General features: G+C 49.8%; 2 protein-coding genes across 6 annotated transcripts in view; both read right to left on the bottom strand.

Moving 5' to 3' along the window:
* Window positions 1-528: 528 nt before the first annotated feature.
* CZH9orf24 (chromosome Z C9orf24 homolog) lies at window positions 529-5,204 on the bottom strand. The gene is made up of 6 exons (XM_040578877.1): window positions 5,133-5,204; window positions 3,170-3,325; window positions 2,523-2,614; window positions 2,025-2,303; window positions 1,768-1,891; window positions 529-573 (listed from the first exon to the last, which is right to left on the bottom strand). Exons 1-6 carry the CDS (start codon window positions 5,202-5,204, stop codon window positions 529-531), a joined length of 768 nt encoding a protein of 255 aa, XP_040434811.1.
* Window positions 5,205-6,970: 1,766 nt separating this feature from the next.
* FAM219A (family with sequence similarity 219 member A) overlaps window positions 6,971-18,476 on the bottom strand; it is a 103,327-nt gene continuing 91,821 nt past the window's right edge. For 3 of the 5 annotated variants that reach the window (XM_040579440.1, XM_040579444.1, XM_040579442.1), the window contains 3 exons: window positions 17,628-17,708; window positions 17,209-17,263; window positions 6,971-16,011 (listed from right to left, as the gene is read on the bottom strand). In XM_040579440.1, the coding sequence (XP_040435374.1) occupies window positions 15,853-16,011; window positions 17,209-17,263; window positions 17,628-17,708 (295 nt within the window). In that variant the 3' untranslated portion in view covers window positions 6,971-15,852. The remainder of the gene's footprint in view (window positions 16,012-17,208; window positions 17,264-17,627; window positions 17,709-18,476) is intronic. The other 2 variants (XM_040579441.1, XM_040579445.1) reach the window with 1 other exon arrangement.

Raw genomic sequence — 18,476 nt, 5'->3', positions numbered from 1 at the left:
GTGGCGTTGCCCGCTGGCACTGGGCTCCCAGACCATAGCCAGAGAAGGGCATTTCACGCCTTCCTTAACTACGTGCTGCTTTCAGATCCCCTCCTTATTTAGGCCGTGGCCGTGCTCGGTATCCCATAGGGGTGGCAACTCCTCCTGGATAACTTGGCAAAAGCGAGCACATCCCAAACAGCCCCGCACAAAGCTGACAAACACGGGTGTCAGTGCCTGCTTCCATTTCTGGCTGTGTTGCTGTGCCCTGAGGCCTTTTCCCTGTGTGCTTTCTTGCTCTCCAGCTCGCGGGTGGTGGCAGGGTACCAGCCCCTGAGGGCTGTTCAAGTGCCCACCAAGACAGCAGCCGCTGAAGTTTCTCCCCGCTCCCCAGGACACACACCCCACACCCCCCCAGCCTGTAGGAAAGGGTCTAAGGGGGAAATGCTGCCCAAGCCAGTTTTAATGAAAGCTCATCTTTGCTCTTCACCAGCACCATGGGGCAGGGTAAGCCTCTGAGATAAACTCGGGGTGGATGGTGTAGCTGCCTCACTGGACTCCCCCGGTCATTTTGAAGTGGCTTGTGTCCCACCTAGGAGAGCAGACAAGTTATGAGCCATGGGAGGACAAAACTCTGGTGAGGAAGAAGAGCAGAAAACCTGTTTCTGGCTGCCAGCATGGCTTAGGGGTGAGCAGTGGACACGCAGCCTCCCCCATCCACTTTGGTGGGTGTCTTTGGGCACTGAGGCCAAAGCCAAGCCCGGGCAGAAGAGCTGAAGCTCCCTGGCTTTGCCATTTTCAGCGAGCTGTTTCCAGCGGGTCTCCCACCCTGCAAACACCCACTCACTCTTGCGCTGTCATTTTCCTAAAATCTTCATTCCCCAAGTTGCTTCAGCCCAGGAAAATCTTCTTGTTCCTCATTGAAGGCCTTGAGAAACGTCTCTCTGAGGCTCAGGCATAGGGACATCTATGGGGAATCGAATGCTCCCTGTTTGTTCTTGTTGTTGTTTGGTTTTAGTTTCTGGGCTCGGGTATTTAAAACCAATCATATTTTCTGCAAAGCCTGATGCCTAATTTTGGCCCGCTGGGGGTTGATGCAGTAGCAGAGTGACAACTAAGCTGGTTGAACAGCCTCCCCTCTCCCCTTGCTGCTTCCCCAGGGCTGAAGAAAGCTGCTTCAGCAATGGTGACATCCTAAATGTAAAGAAGTATGGAAATTAAAAGGTGCTGCCAGACCTGCAGTGGGTGATGGACAGGGCTGGTTACTGCCTACTGAACGGTGTGACCAGGGAACAGGTTCTTGGGTAAGAAGAGCAAACAATGGCAAAAGAAAATGCAAAAGCAGCACAAGAAACACTGACATGGCCCCAAAATCTGGGAGATGCTAAGCCACGTGCAGCCGGGCTCAGAGATGCCAGCAGGATTTCAGGTGCTGTACAGTCCCAGGGGCCTCTGGATGAGACCAAGCATAGAAACACCTGTCCTGGGAGTAAATGTGGCAACTGCTTCTCCATGGGTAGCAACAATATACTCCACAGCCCAGCACTGCAACGGTGTCCTGCCCTGCCTGGTCACATCCACTAAGCCTGTGAGATGGAGGTGCAAGAGCAGCATTGCTGCCTGCATGGGCACTGTGATGGGACCTGCCACCCCTTGGTGTCTGAAGTCTTCACCATCATCCCCAGACTAACCCTCTGAGAAATTTTGCATGAAACCCTAATGAAAACAGAGCTAGTGGCTGGCTGGCATTAGGAAAAAAATAATAAGCTTTGCCCCCAGGACAACCACCTTGAAGTACTCCCCCCACTGAACCCATCTGTATGTAGGGCTCCTGCAGAGGGACGATGGCTGGAGGTGATTTGTAGATGTCCAGAACATGGCTCTGGGGCTGTAACTGCAGCAGGGCATACTCCTGCAAGAGACAGAGAAGGCAGGGTGAGCAGTGGCCCCAAGGACAAGGGAAGTCATGTTCATCGCAACCCATCCCAACCCAAGGCAACCCATCCCATCCCAACCAAAGCCATCACAGCTGAAGCCATCCCAACCTTACAGCCCTCTCTCCTAGTGTGTGGAGATGCCTTCTGTTGGCAGGGACTCCATCAATGGAGCAGTCGAGCCCTTGCAGGCAGTAGCAGTGCCCAGGACAGGGGCTGTAGTAGCCCTGGGAGGGCCCCCTCCCTATCACAGTGTACACGGGCAGCCTGTGAGCCATGTCAGTGACCACCTCCCTCTCTGAAAGTGGAGGGATGGGGAAGGTAAGGGCAAGGAGGGGCAGCCAGACCATCACCCAGATGGATTCCAGAATGGCACAGGCACAGCTACAGCTGGAGTACGAGGACAGGGCAAGGGTAGTTACCAGGTTGATTCAGGCAAGTGGGTTTCAGGGAGTATCACCATGGGTATGCAGGAAGATCTTCACCCTTTGTCTCCTGCAAGGAGCAATGGCAGCCCTTGCAGGATTGCCACCTTTCACTGCAGAGCCCAAGATGCTGGTGGCACCTGAGGAGGCTCCAGTGTGGAGGGCCAGGGGGGCTGGCATCTACCTTGGGTAGGAGGGGTAGGAGGAGGCTGTGCTGTTGTAGAGACTTGTTCTCCTGGTGATGTATTCATTCTCATTGACAAAAAATGAGTTGTGCTTTTTTTTGCAATTGTTACTGGTTTGCAATGCCAAAGAGACAGGCAGGGGTGTGCTGTGGTGCTGGGGGCATGGGAGGACAGCCAGAGTCCCACCTGTTCCCCCTCTCCCCAAAATGCCATGCCATGGGGCTAGGGGTCATGTCAGAGGTGCTGCCTCTGAGGTCCTGTTAAGGATCTATGACGGAGGTGACAGCCACCACTTCTGGCTTGTTGGCCACTTGTCCTGGCCCACACAGCCTTCGTCCCTGGGGGCTATGGGGTGCCAGCTGGGTGTCCCCCAGACAGCATCTACCACCAGGGGGTATTTAGGGGCCACCAAAGGAGATAACCCTGGGGACCCATGGACATCCCTGGGACAGTGACAGTCTCAGTGCAGGGATGGGAACAGGTGGCTGCAGCAAACCCACAAGTGCAGATACTGAAGGAGGGTCCCTTTGCCACTGAGGGTAGGACACAGCATGCAAAAGTGGGGATGAATAGAGCTGCTGCCAGCACCCTCAGCCCCCCAACCCCATGGAGGTGTGCCCCATGTGACACAGGGAAACAGCAGGACCTTGGTGGTACCTTTGGACCTGGCCAGCCAGTACACGTCAGGCCAGTATGCAGTGGGGTCACCGGTGTTCCTGTAGTACTCCTGCATTGTCGCCTTAACTAGCTGCTTGGGCTGACCTTGGCTGGCTGGATTTTGCACCAGAGGCATCGTTAATCCCTACTTACAGCAGGGATGGGGGAGAGACACCCAGGCCGTGTGGCAGCACCTGCTTTCACAGCCGTTGGGCCACACAGTGAAGCCGATTACCAGGCAGAGTCTAATGCTGGAGGTGCAGCTGGAGAGCCGCGTACCAAGCTTCCCTTCGCAGTGAGTAGGCATGTGGGTCATAGCAGCACCATGATCCCCCTTGCAGGTTCCTTGCTTGCTTGAAACTGGAAGATGAAGCATGGCTGAGCACCGCTGGCTCCTCTCACCCTGCACCCAGCATGTTCATAGGCATCCAGGTACTTTGCAGGGTGGGAGGTGGGGTGGGTGCCCTGGGACTGCCGGGTGTGAGGCCAGCAGATGTTGGGAAGGGAGTGACAGGACCAAACCAATGTCCTACAGCTGGCAAAGCCCAAGAGGGCTTGGGTCTTGTGGGGCAGATAGGTGCCCTGGTTGCATGAGCCATTTCTGTCCCTGCTCAGCGGTGACATCGCTCTCCATGCCCTCTGCTGGCTCCCTCATTATCATGCACAAGCTAACGAGGCTGCAAGAGATGAGCCAGTTTGTGGTCTGCTTTGCATCACAGCCTTTATGCTTGTTAGCCTGTGTGTGGAAAGCTGCATGTCCTGCAGACACCCCCCTGCAGTGAGGCCGCAGCTCAGGGATCCCTGCTCCTCCAGGACCAGGGCTGGAGTTTCAGCACTCAGGTTTCCCCCAGCCCTTCACAATGTCACCCTGGCAGGGAATGCCCCCCAGCTGGAGCTGAGCAGAGCCAGGGGGATGTGTATTGGAGCAGCTCTCAGAGCTGTACAATCTGCACCCCCCCACCCCCCATTGCCACAGTGTCACACAGCAGCCCTGGGCTGAGCCCTGCCACTGTCTCAGTTTCCCTTCTTCAGTAGACCCTGTCCCTGATACCAGTGATACCAGAAGTTTATTGCATAACTTTAGTATATGCAAAGCCTTAGTATAATTATTAGATTGTAACCAAGATGTCCTTGTATCAGTATAATTATTAGATTGTGATCGAGAAGACCTGGTATTATATGGATGAGATTTATGATCTAACTTAAAAGGAACATCTGTGATGAAAGAAAAGAACGGATTGAATCTCATGGATGAATGAAAAGAACTGATTGAATCTAATGGAAACCCAGCAGGTTTTGCCAAGTAACATCGCAAGAGGACTAAGGTGACCAGGTCATGAAGTAATTGGAAATGAATTTGGGTCGGTGTTCACAAAAGCAGTGTTTTGATTCAATTCAGAAGGAACTGCACAAGTGCAAAGGAAGGCAGGACTAACGTAAATGAATACTGGGGAGACAATTGAGTATGTATGGGATATTGGGGAAATGTAATATCTATGTATGATTGTACAGAATACAAGGGACTTGTATTTAAGGATAAGGTGAGCACATTAGGAGGAGATATCCCCCGTGCTCCTGGCACCATAATAAATGCCTGCTTTCTAAACTCCAAAACAAGTCTTAGAAAGTTTCTTTGACCAATCTTTCTCTAACACCCCCTCGACACTCTGAAACCTACTGACGGACAGGGCTGACATAGGAGAGGTTGTGCTGTTGACTGCCAGCCCTGAGAGCCTGAAGCCACTGCAGGGTGCAGCTTGCAGGGACAAGAAGCCAGCAAGCACAGGCCATAGGGTGTCAAACACTTTCCTAACCAGGGAGCACGATCCCCACCATTACACACATGCAGTGAGGCACCCCATGAGTCCCTGTGCCACCCCCAACCAGACAATGAGCATCTGCAGCTGAGTAGGGGTAGAAACCCTGAGGTTTCCTCTTCTCACAGCATTTACCTTTGTCACAAACTTGTTTTCCTTCCAGAGCTGCTGTGGAGCCTGCTCTTGGATGGTCTTTTTGAAGAGCATGGTGGGCAGTAGGAGTCAGTGCATGTGCTGATGAGGGTCTTGTGGTTTTTGGAGAAGAGGTACATGGTGCAGCAGCCTGTTGGGACAGGAGTGCTTGGAGTCCCTGAGGGTCCCAGGGATGCCCCGCTGGATGAGCAGCACTGCGCGGGACTGGGAGCTTGCAGCCTACATAGGAAATGGAACCAGGCTGGTGCCACTGCTGTGCCAGACTAGGGTGGTGCTTAGCTGGAGCAGGGGCATTTGGTGGCTTTCTGTCAGTCCCATAGGCTCTAGCCTAGGGCACAACAACTGCTGCCTTCATCCTCCCATGGGCTGCACCCTCCTGGCTTTGTCCTTGCTCCAGGCTTCCTCCCCTCCTGCAGACAATTACTTTAACAATAATAAGAAAGAGCTTCAGCTGGTCCTAGTCAAGATAACTTCATTGTGGGCGGTGCAGGAGCAGCGACTGTGAATTTTCCAGCTCCTCTCTCCCGTGTTTCCTTAGAAGTCCTGCAGCAGCCCAGCTGCGCATACGCACCACCACAGCAGTGCAGTCAATGCCTGGGGCACATCGCCTGGCATGGGTGCTCCAGCCTGCTGGGGAAGCCAGGGGAATTATCACCTGCTCCATCTTCCCTTTCTAATGAAAAAGCTGCGATTTTTCAGGTGATCCTGTGAGGTTTGCTCTTCTGTCCCAAGTGATGGGCTCTGCAGAGTGAGTGGTCCTCATGCATCTCAATACATAAAGGCAGCTGGGTTATGTGAGGGAGGGATTTGCATGAACTGGGTTTGCTTTTCCCAGAGTTGGGGAGTTGAGCAATCCCTGCCCCTACAGAAACCACAGTCTGGCCTGGCTCATCACGCAGTGCCAACTTGGAGCCCTGCTCTGCTCCTGGCGCTGGTCCCTCTGCTGCCATGTTTTTGGAGGTGATGGTGAAGACCCCGCGTCCACTTTGGCAGGGTGGATGCCAGCCTGAAGGGCTGCAGAGCCCTGCTCTGTTTGCTGCAGGTGACGGTGGGGCTGAGCAGCCTGGGGCACCCCAGGGAAATGTGATTAATGAGCTGTCAGAGGTGAAAGGAAGAAAACAATCTGTCCTTGATTTTCACAGCCTGCTGGTCTCTTCTGAGCCAGGCTTAGGCTTTCCACTGGAGGGAAGGGTGGATATGGAGGTACCTACCTGCTGCCCCAGCTCCGTGGCCTTGGAGCACCCCAGGGCACAGATCTGGGGAGTACGGCTCTGCAGAGAGGTAGTCCAAGCCTCTGTTTTGGGGGGACTAATCTTGCACTGGACTGCCTGCCAGCATGGGCCACTGGCTCCCCCACAGCTGTTCCCTGTCCCTGGCAGTCCCTGGGGTTTCCAGCTGCTGGTGATGGACATTAAAATCAGCGCTTGGCTCTCATGCCGACAACCCTGAGCGGCAGAAATGGCTGCAATGCTGGAGAAAACATTACTTCACCCATCGGTGTTGTACAGACGCAGCATTTCTTTCCGCTTCTGTCTCAGCTCAGACGCAATGGCTGGGTGCAGCCTGCACGCCTTCCTGCTGCCTTGGGGAGAAGCTTCCCAAATGCTGGCTGGGGGCTGGCTGGCCCTGGTGGGTTTACCTGGGCCACACAGCACAGCTCCACACCAGCCGCTTCTACTGGGCTCAAGCAGGCCAGTGTTGGCCACAGTGTGAAGGCTGGCACCCCGATTTCAGTATCTGTGACCGCTGTGGGCTCAGAGATGGTGCAGTTCATACCCTCTCATCCCAGTTTGCTCCAATGAAAAAGGCTGGCAGGCTGGTTTTCATATGTATGCTTTTTAATATCATTAATTCTGTTAACACTACACACAACCAGTAACAATGATAAATACTGCAATGGAAATGTTAAAAAAAATATTACACGTTTCCTGTTTTTGGAAAAAACAAAACAAAACCCCCACAGTTTTAAATAAATTAATGCATAAAACTGATGGTAGAAAAAAGAAAACCCGAAACAAATCACAACACAACTGATCTGTTTAAGGCAATACTCTACGCAGACGGGAACAGAAGTACAACAGTGTGCTACATGTTCTGAATGAGGAAAAAAGAAAGAAAAGAAAATCCATAAAAGATGCAGATTGATGCTTCAGGAGTGAAAAAGCTCCTAAAACCAGATAATAAAACCAATGGCCAAGTTAAGTGCAGCATTAATACGCTCTGCATGTCAAATGATTAGCAGGTTCCTAACATGGACTAAGGTCAAGCTACAACAAATTTATCTTCCTAATTAAAAGGTTATTCAGGTCAAACCCTACGTTTAACTCTACTTTACATTTGGCTGTTTCAGCTATGTTTCACTATATGCAAGGCCAGCCAGAAATTTATCCCCTTCTTTTAAGATTAATGCAAAGGTTGGGAGGTGTTTCCTCCTGAAAGATATTTCCATTAAATACATCCAAAATGGATCTTGCTTTTGGTGATCCTGAAATATCTCCCGTAGCCTCTTCCCCTGGGGTGGCAGGCACCGCACGGGGAAAGGAGGCCTGGGAAGCATTTGCTTGGGTTGCGTTTTTTCCAAGCTGAGGACACTAAATGGAAGTGCAGATCTGATCTGTGCTCAGAGGAGTGCCATTTCCCTGTCTGCCACAAATGTCTATTTGGAGCCTGCTGAAAGCACTTTGCCAGCATAAGACAAATGCAGCCTTGTATCCAGGCTCTGGATACAGCCACGATGTTTGCTGTTAAGATTGGTGCAAAGCTCCATACCGGCCTGGACAGCCAACGAACCCCAACTATTAATGCAGCCCAGAACTTAGCCACTGGGAGGTGGACAATAATCATAATGCCAAAAGAATCCCCTTCTTCCTCCAAAATAAAAGAAAAGGGACAGTAGCCAGTTTCTGCCAGCTTCCCCTAGTGGATCCCCATCAACTATGCATGACTGACAATGCCAGATCTCACCAGCATTGACCCAGTACTTTCCCAGTAAGGTGCATGTCTGCAATGTGCTGCCAGGGGTAAAGAAGCTTCTTGGGACGTGGTCAGAGCCTCCTGTATTGCCCTGCTAGAGTGCATGCGGAGGAAGCTGTGGTACACAAGGAAAGAAACCCAAGCAGAGTGAAGGCCAGCTGTCTGGGCTGCCTTGGGTTCAGGTGGGAGAGTGGTATGCAGAACTGGGCTGAGAGTCACTTTGGTGCAATTGCCTCTGATGCTCATCACTAGTGCATGGGGCAGGGGGAAGGGCTGGCGACGGCTGCTTTGAGAAGAGTGGAAGGAGGATGTGTGCAATATAACAAGGCTTGCAATTCTAGGACTGACCACTGGACATGGATAATGAAGATTACCTGTGACAACTAGCTACCCTTCTACCATCGCTGCTCCTTCTGCCACCCGCTTCCTGGTCTGATTCTTCTTCTTTGGGAAGCCATGGCTGCTTGGCATGATGGCCAGCGCTGACTCTCCCACCCCAGTCCTCACACAGCACATGGGGTGACTCAGCTACAGATGTACAATGAGGTCTGGAAGTCCCATGTTAGGCACAGACCAGCTCTGATGTGAGTAGCACCTGCTTTCAGACCCTTCAGAAAGCTATTTAATGGTGGCTCATTTCCTTTATTAAACTGAAAGTTCCATAGCGTCTGTTGAAGGATTAAAAATGGTTAAAAATGTGCAAAAAGGGGGGGAACACCCCAACCTTCTGAATTTTCACCCCTGCAAAGACTTCATCCTCTGCAAGAGTCCCTCTTTCTGCAGGACTACAGCCCTACCAGTGTGTCTTACAGTACCGTGCCCCAGCACAGCAAGAGCACAGCCGACAGGCATCCCACTGGCACCTCTGCTGCAGGTCTTCCAGCACACACCAGGAGCACGTGGGCTGGCAGGCCTGGGACCTGGTGCTTGGGTCCCAGACCTCCCGCAGCATTGAGACTGGCAGGGTGAAGGCAGCTGGCTCAGCTTGCTGGATCACACCAAGGTTTTACACTAGCCTGATGAACTCTCAGCCCCACGGCCTTCAGGTGGGTGAAAAGAAATCCCACCCTGCTCTCTGTCTCACCCACCGTCATGTTTGCTGGATCTCCCACTGGTCTGATGTTTGCCCTGAGTTTGTCTCAGGACAGAGGCAACTACAAGCCAAATACAGCTGCTACTGTGGCTTTTCTGTGCAAAGAAACTGGCCAAGGAAGTCTGTGAGCTGGGGATGGAGATGCTGAAAAAACTAGAAGGGCTGTTGTGAACAGAGCTTGTCCAAGTCTTCCAGTTCTCTCCATGCATCTGTATTACATATCCCAACAAACTGCATCTCCCAACTCATGCAGGCTTGAGGAAGGTGGGTAACTATGGACTTGTAGATTTGTGGGGTACAGAAGCAAGATGGCAGTCTGGGTGGAGAGCAGTGCTTGCCAGTGAGCTCACCTGAGGCCACTGGTAGCTAGGGTAGAAATGCTGCTATGGGAGGGTGAACATCTTGGGAAGTAACAGGACTTATCTAAGCATGGTCTTTCGATGGCCTTTTCATGTCCTGGTGCCTACTGTGCTCGTTTCCAGCGATGTATCTCAGACAGCCACATTTTAATGAAGCTTCTTTTGTACCTTCCACTCCCTGATGCAATCCCACTGCCTGTATCACCTTTTGTTACAATGGAAATGGCTCCACAGACCAGACATAACCAGCCAGGTGGGCTCCTTTCAGGAGCAAATCCATCTTCTGCTGCAGCAGCACTTTCTGCTCAGAGAAAGGCTCAGAGCCACCAACAGTGGCAAATGGATCTAGGAAGCAAAGGGAGGAGCTGCTCTCCACAGGCACCAGGGAAGGCCGCAACCTGTCCTGCCAGGGTCCGTGCCACTCTGCGACATGGCTTGCTGCACGGCTGCGTGGGCCACAGTGCTCTGCTCCATGTAATCTCCATTAGCCCCCAACCTTCGCCTCCCCAGAAAGCTGTCAAAGCAGTGCTCAGCCAAGCAAGCAGTTAGCTGTTGTGATCCTGTGATTGCCACCAATGTCAAGGCCGGCAAAGGAGGGGACATAATTTTTTGGAAGCAATGCAGCAGCTCTGCTGCATAATTACAGGGAGTTAAAATACAGGTGCCAGCCGCTGTGAGAAACCTGCATTAATCTTCCATAGGTAATCCCAGGTCACAGCCTCTTCCTCTATGCTAAATTGCTGGCCCTTCTGCTTCAGGGCTTGTGTGGCTTTTTAACAGAGGTGGGTTTGTCTGATGAGATGTGGTTCAAGGTTTGGTGCAATCTCTCTCACAGGAAAGCCCTGAAAGGATTTGACAAGGATGCAATGTTCTCCTACAGGTGAAAAGCACCTTAAAAGGACCTTCCCATGCCTTCCCCTTAGGCTCAACCTAGCCCAGCTTGCCCTGTGGCACTGCCCATCTATGCAGATGTTTCTTTGTAACGTGCAGCCTGTACTTGCTGAGCCAAGCAGCAGCCAGGTGACAAAGCCTACCTCATTCTAGGTAAGAGTGGCTATACTGCATGGGAGCTTGAATGGAGAATGGAAAAGTCAAGGAAAAGCCCAGGCAAAGCTGACAATTTATACCCTCAGATGATTACGTGGAGGCTAAAAGAAAGAGCATGAAACAGATGTGGGAATATCGCAAATGAGCCCTTCGGTGCTCTCTTCCCCCTCATCAGCACTCACTATCCCAGCTGCGCTGCTAAGTTCCCTAATTCTGCTAGCAGGGGATGGTGCTGTTGGGCCACCGTATCTTCTTACATGTTCCCTGTGGCAGCATGAGGATTGAGAAGCCAGTTGTGTGACAGCCAGCTGCCAAATAGCTGGGAAACACATCCTTGCCAAACATCTTCCTCCGAAGCTGTTTAATCTCTCTACTAACCTCCACCCCGCAGCCTTCTGGCACATGCAAGCAACATCAGAAGCTGGTAAACAGAGGGAAAGCAAAGTAGTACTTCGAAAAGATGAGTAAAAATTCTATAGCATGCTTTTCACATCTTGCTTGCAGAGCTATCCTATCAGCGGAGCCTGTTACACACTCGGCAATGCCCATGCAGGGTGGTGGTATCACCTTGGGAAGGCAGGTTTCTTCCCTGTGCTGCAGAAGGGAATGGACATCAAGAGGGGATGTGACTTGCCTGAGGTTAGAGCAAACATGTACCACGTGCCAACAGCAGCAAGGGACCCCAGATCTCATTTCTGAGACAGTTTCTGTTAACAGTTCCTCAGACTTTCTGCAGTTGTATTTGGCTGTGGTGCCAGCTCAGGGACATGGTGTTTCTGGTGTGTGCATCTGAAAGCAAGCTTTGCTCCTTGCTGGTATCAGCACTGCACTGAGATAGATTAACTCGGACAACTGGGATCTGCCCTAGGCCAAGACAGCACTTGGCAACATTTCTCGTTACTGCTTGTTTTCATTTTCCTGTCATTCCATCTGGTGCCCAGCTGGGTCCTTCCTTTCTTCAAAAGCATCTTCATGTTTCTGTTGAGTCACATACAGGGCGCTGCACTTTTCAAGTCTCCTGCATGCCATTGTACAGCTTTGCAGGCCTGAGGACAGACTCAGCATGGAGAGGAAAGGATTTTGCTCAGGATTGCAGATCAAAGTGTCAGCCAGCACACAGCTGAGCAGGGGCTATTCTTTTGGGAAAGGAGCTGGAGAGACAAACCAGAAGCATCTGAGTCGATCCTGTCCATGGGGAGCATCCTGAAGTCCCTTTCAAAGTCCATGCAGCAGGCTTGGTTACCTGCTTTTGTGGTTGCAAGGCATCTGCAGGCAAGACGGCCAGAACAGAATAGCAGACCCAATGGCCAAATATATGTGTTGGGGATGGACATGCAGCAGTGTCAGACATGATCCAGTGGCTCTTCCAAGGGTTGGCTTCATGGCATGTCCAATAAAACATCAAATGAGCCTTTGGGATGGTCGCCTGGATATTAGCCTCCTCTAAGCCAAAGTTTATGTACAACCACCAGAAAAGCAGACTATCTAAAGACCTTCCTCAACACTAGGAGGATGTTCCTCCTCACACAGACATCTGGAAATGGGGAGTTTGTGGACTAGAGAGACAGAGTTGAGTGCTGAGATCCTGGAGTTCAAAGCCAGCTCACATTAAAGGGCAAAATCAACATCTGATAGAAGGAAAGGGCTTGCTTAAACTTAGTAATTTGGTGACTCAGATTACATAAAATCCTAACAGAAAGCCAGTCTGGCTTTAGGAGGCATCAAATGCAAATTCCTTTGTGGAAGCACCAGCATCAATATCCTTAAATCCTGTTTGCATGGTAATTTAGAGGGACAGTGATGCAGTGTTTCATAATCCATGGTGCTTCTCCCCTTGGTATTCTGTATGCAGCTTTGGACCGAGAAGACCATCTGGTTTGGTGCACAGACTGGAACAAGGAACAATTTGCTTTCTTGCATGCAATCTGCATTCAGGAGAGTGCCCGGCAGCTCTGCAGATTTTAGGGCTTGATAATGCTGCAACAGAGAGTCAGGACTGTGCTCTTTGCTTTTGCCTTCTCCAGGCCACGGCAGCAGACACTGGCCTAAGAAGGGCAGTGCCAGAACGGCCATGTATCTATATACACCTTCCCAGGAAGTCACCACAGCATAAGCTCCAATGAGGGCACAAAGAAAACCTCTGGCTGAAGCAAAAGTCTGAACATGAGACCAGACAGTGGGAGCCAGCCCAATCTGCAGTTAGTAGATACTGACAGGCTGTCTGCCATATTCCATAACAAGCCAACAAACATGCCACATGGTCATAACCTGCTTAAGGGGCTGCGGTTCGGAAAGGTTAGTGTTCAGTTTTCTATGGTAGCCACATGTGCATTGCCTTAATCCATTCAGCCTTCCTGATAATGACCTACACAGGTAACAACTTTTCCCCACCCTTTCTACTTTATTCCCCTAATAAAATATATGAACACAAAGCATAGAGAGGAGAAGCCAAAAAATTGCCATTTTATGGTCCTGTACTGTCATGCCAAACCAGCTATTTGTGCAACCAACTCCTGTGCGCAGGGAAAAACACTTGGCTTGTACTTCGGCCTGTGTTTGGAGGAAGCACTGAGTGTAACATTAACATTAACCTCCTTCCCTCCCTACTTTTCTAGGGTTGCGCTAGAAGCAGGTGCACATCACACAATGCAAAGGGCTGAGGGCAGTTTCAGGGCTGCAGGCTTGAGGAATGCCTGAGGGCGTATGGCAGGCAAAAACCAGCAACAGGGGTAATAAAAGGACTTGGTCGTGGTGCCACATGACAGTGGTTATCAGTTCTTCAGAGAGGAGGTGTTAACCCCAGGAGATAGTGTCAGCAAACCTCATTCTGTCTTAGACTCAACATGACAGCAGCATGACAGAGACCTGTGAGACCTGCAGTCCTCCACGGCTGACCCATGCAAACAGACAGCTTGTTGCTCTAGCAGGCACACTGAAATGCTCCGAGCTCCTGAGCAAGGGCTGTGGGAAAGGCTGAACGTCTGCAGCCTGTCTGCAAGGCACGGAGACTGACCCAGGAGGATAAATGCAATGACAACACTGCATGGTACCAATGCTGAACTGCAAAATTTCTCCTTAGAAAAGCAAAGCTTTAGAGACTCAGTCATGTCCTATAGGATTTGGTTTGATCATGGTGCTTCTGTTAGTTTTTTGACTATATTCCCCATTGAAAAAAGACTCCTTAAGGAATGTTTTTTACCTTTCATCTTTTCTCTCTACACTGCATTGTTGGAGCTCTTACCCCACCTCCAGACAACGTGCTAACCTCAACCTGAGCTGTATTTTGGAAATATTTCCCCTCAGCATTACCAGATGGTGAGAAAGGGGGAGGAATTCACTTGAGGGACACTCTTCCTAGAGGAGCTGGTAAGTTAGCCAGCACTTCTGCATTAGGAGGCAGGGGTGCCCAGCAAACAGCATCACTCAGTCCTCTTTCTATGGCCTGGAGCCAGGGTGGCAGTGTGCTGTTTGAAGGAGGGGGAGCAAACATAGCTTTAGCAGTTACCCGTACCAGCTAGTGAATAATAAGCCCAGGAATCTTGGGTGCCTGGTCTTTTGCTCACGCTGTGGATGTTACTATGCTTTGCACCGCACAGAGTGAAACACCAGGATGTTAAATCCTAAACCTCCTAATCATGAAGAGGACTTCTTAAAGACTCAACTCACCTCATGGAGATTTCAGACGGGGGATCTCTCTGTCGAGGTGGAGCTCAGGCTCTGCCTTGTGACTCAAGAATTCTGATGGAAGCTCAGAATTGCCCTTGCTTTTTCCCTTCCCCAGGCTATGAAGTAAGTGATGACCCAAGGCAGGCAGTCCTTCCTCCTGGCAGGACAGGGAAATACAGGGTCCTGCCAGTGGCAAAGGATTTAAACACTGAGAAAAATGCCATCCCATCCCTCACCTGAGACCCACATACGCTGAAGCCAGCTTCGTAAGAGCGGCCAGGAGTGGACATGTTTCCTAATTCCAGAAATTATTTTGCATTCAAAACAATCTGCTGGTGAACTATGAATTCAGTCCAGCAATCTAATGTAACACTAGGTTTCCTGACTATTCCAGCACCAAATAAACACAACTGCTCCCAACACAGGACCTGACGAAACCTGATTCTCAAGCAGGCAGAGACAGGATAAACAGTAGTTTCCTCTCATGTTTGATTTTTTTTCAGCTGAAGTTGTTAATAATCCTGCTGTTGCTGAAAACTCCCCTAAAGTCTGACATCACCACACAGATGCCTTCAGTGTTAAAAATCTCTCCCACAGGTACCAAGAGATGCAGTGTCAAGAGAATATCAACAGTCAAGCACTGTAAAAATGTGCTTTCTTCAACTAGCTTTGCTGGCACTGACTTTCAGACTGTACAGCTCTAGTCCTGTCTCACACAGGACTCATTTTTTCTGAACTGAAAAAACTTCAAGATTTTTGGAAGCAGATGAGTCTCACGGGAATTAAATATAGGCTGAATTCAGTATACGTGACTGGACTGAACTCAGGAGTATGGTACTCTCGGGCAAGGACTGAATCTGTGAAGAGCACAGATGGATTGTAGATTGAATCTAATTGTGTTTGATGATAATTTAACTTGGAGCTAAGGGTAGACTGCATTGGATATGTGACATGACAGCTCTAGCTAGTACTGACTCACAGTGAAATGCCACTTATTTGTCCTCTTTGAAAAAGTATGAATTGTGTCATGCTAGTCCTGGCTAGCCTTACCATAAGAAAGGAAGCCCTACTCTGTTCCCATACCTGTGCCCCAGTTACAGTGTAATTTTGATTATACAAATTAAAGAGGTTTAGTGAATGAATTAAGAACTGACCTCCTCTCATAGGTAAACCCCCCTGACACCTCAGACTCACCCCTGATCTTGCAGATGGATTGGTTTCAGTGGGCAGGATTACCTGCAGCCCCATCTGACCCTTCCCATTCTGGAATAGACACTTTACAAAACATCCCCAGTGCCTACACAAACCAAGAAGGTATTTCTAAACCCCTCTGCATTCACGCCCCAGACCAGTCAGTTCTTCCAGGCACTGCCTGGTACTTTGAGCAACTCTCTTTTGTTTAACCATAGTTTAAAATAACTTATCACCCAATCATAAAACAAATTTTTTGGTTTCTCCTGGCTCCATGAACACAAAGAGGTGCACGTCCTACCATAGGAGGAAGCAATGGCTGTTAAGTTTTACAGTTATAGTGGAAAGCACTGATCACAGCCTGCCGGCCTCACTACTGGATGTGACAGGCGGTGGAGGAGGTGGCTTGGCAACACATGCAGGTAGGGTTGACCGATTTAGGGGGGATTAGGTCGAGGTCCTCGTCATCTGGGATCTCATCTAACCGGTACCCATCCTTTAGCAGCTGGATGTTCAAGTCTTGGTTGATCTGCTACAGACAAAGAGACAAACAGTCAAACACTTGAGACTTGTTACTTCTGATGGTCAGAAGATAAAGGAGGTCCCTTATTCTGGAACATATTTCCCCATCATTAGCAGCTGTCCCACCAATGCAGAGTCCCAGTTTTCAACCACAGGTGAGAGCTGCCTTCTGTTCTAGCTTCTTCCAGAATAGGAATACCTACACTGAGGTATTCCAGAGTAGCGAGCTGATACATTATTTTATTCTGGAGTAATCTTTCCATGAAGATGAGCCCTCATTTAAAGTAATGTAATAATAACGTTAATAAACCAACTAGCAGCTGGGCAGTCCCTCCTCTCAGTCCGGGGCACACTATGGCAGCTGAAGGGTGGTAAAGCCTCTGGGCTCTTCGTAATCTCAGATTCAAGTGCTGTCCAACCCAATCTGGGTGAACAACAGTTCATCAGGGCCGAGAGATGGCCCAGATCATTTGATCTGGTTCCTGCTCTTGGCTGTTTCTCTGTGTTTCAGACATATTTTGCCCAGGGAAGCGATACAAGAGGGAAGAGTTCCCAGCAGCTTGTGTGCAGAATGGCTGCTCAGCACCCTGGATGTAAAATCAGATCCCGCAGGAGCAGTAGGCAAAGGCTGAGCAAGTAACTTAGAAGACTTTGGAAATATGTTTCAGAAACAATGCAGAGGGATTAACAAGCCTGAGCTTCCTGCCTTTTCTCTTTGAAAGGGCAAGAGTTCACATGTGCAAGTCCTCCCTGGGATTTCTGCCTGCTCCAAGTAAACATGTACTGGGCGACTCTGACGGCCCCAAGAACTGGAAATCACAGCACACCCTTACATCCTTTATTTGTGTCCTTGGCAAGCACACGGGTGCTGAGCTGGCAGGACAGACAAGTTGCTGTTTTTGCAGCACATGGGCTAACACTGCAGGACTAAGCAGAACTGGGAAAAGCCTAAGTGAAGCCAAAGGTAGCTGTGAAAACAGCCGGCAGGCAGATCTCTGTGCCACAGCAGTGAGGGGATGGAGCCAACTGGATCACCAGGGAAGAAAGAAACATGACACAGTTTCTGCTGTGGCCCCTTTCAGACTCACAGACCACTGGTAAATTAATTGTGTAGCCATTTCTGGCAGGGCAAGGCCACTCTAAGCTGTTTCTGGCTGCTCTACTATTAGAATTCACGGCGAGGATGGCAGGAAAGAGTATAACTCACCTCAGCTGATGAGTATCCCGAGGAGGAATATCTGGACATGTCAAAGTCATCATCACTGCAGGGAAGGACAAGATACAGCAAAGAAGGAAACAGTTAGAGAGACCTGTATTCCCTGGTTAGCCCTACCTTTCTCGTGCCATGAAACTGTCATTGAGACACAGAGAAGTTACATCAAGGGAACCTGGAGAGCAGCTTTCATCTGTGACCCTCAGATCGCTCCATCTCAGTGCTCTTTACTCAAGTCCCTTCCTACTTGTTTACACACACAGACCAGTTACAGTATATGCCAAAGGGCACAGTAAGAAAGAGCGTGAGCAGCTCGCAGGAGCAGTTTCAGCAGGAGTTAACTCAGTGCTGCACTCTGGCATGAAAACTCACTTGCACCATAATGTACATCATCTTATTAACCCTTTGCATACCTGTCCGTATCCAGGGCCACCAGTGGCTTTTCATCTGGACTCTGGTCTAACGATGAATAGCCCTTATTGGGAACGACGAGCCTGAAATAATTAAACATTGTCTGTTAACCACACAGAAAAGCTCAGTACCACACATAGTTTAGGGCAAACATATATGATAGTTAGGCTTTTCATGCTTCACTTCCTTGCAAGCCCTCCCCTATCGCTGAAGACGTTTAAATGAGTGCAATTCAGAGGAAGCGAGTTGTATCTCTGGGTAGCTTAGAGCAGCTTCACAGGGATGAACACTGGACATGCCTTGGGAACATGCTTCTCGATGGAAGAAAAAACATTGGGACAGTCTGTGCTTCATTCTGGTGAACCTGTTCAGCTAGCACTGCTTGTGGTATCAGATGGCTTATTTTTGTGTTGCCTTTTTTTCCCTGGCAATGAGTACATCACACTAGCAATAAGCAAATAGAGAAGGAGGCTAGGGGAATGCTGAAGCTCAGTGCTCCCGCTATTCTGCTATTGGAGATCAGGAATGTGGTCTTTCTGCCTGGGTCCCTATGCAGCCCCTGCCAACACAACACTTCTGAGGTCTTAGTCCTAAAATTAGTAATGAGAGAAATATGAGCTGGTGGGTGCAGTGTAAGAGCCCAGTCAGACTAGTACTTTTAAAACGCCATTATTTTATAATGACTTTCACTTCATCAGAAGTTTTAGAAAAGCTGACAATGACTTTGCACCTTTAACTGCCTGAGAGAGTCTGTGAAATGGAAAGCAGGCTTCAGAGCTTCTATGATAAGGAAAATGCATAATACGATGATATCTAGCTCACAACACAGTTCTTTCATCCACAAAACTGCA

This window comes from Falco naumanni, chromosome Z (assembly GCF_017639655.2).
Source record: "Falco naumanni isolate bFalNau1 chromosome Z, bFalNau1.pat, whole genome shotgun sequence".
In the NCBI taxonomy this organism is placed as follows: Eukaryota; Metazoa; Chordata; class Aves; order Falconiformes; family Falconidae; genus Falco; species Falco naumanni.
This window is presented reverse-complemented; position numbering and strand designations above follow the sequence as displayed.

Excerpts from the sequence above, each read along its gene's own strand:
- CZH9orf24 (XM_040578877.1), bottom strand. The coding sequence starts at position 5,204 with ATGCTCTTCAAAAAGACCATCCAAGAGCAGGCTCCACAGCAGCTCTGG. Across the intron at positions 3,326-5,132 it reads AAAACAAGTTTGTGACAAAG|GGATTAACGATGCCTCTGGT; the intron begins GTAAATGCTGTG and ends TGCTGTAAGTAG. Across the intron at positions 1,892-2,024 it reads CTAGGAGAGAGGGCTGTAAG|GAGTATGCCCTGCTGCAGTT; the intron begins GTTGGGATGGCT and ends TGTCTCTTGCAG.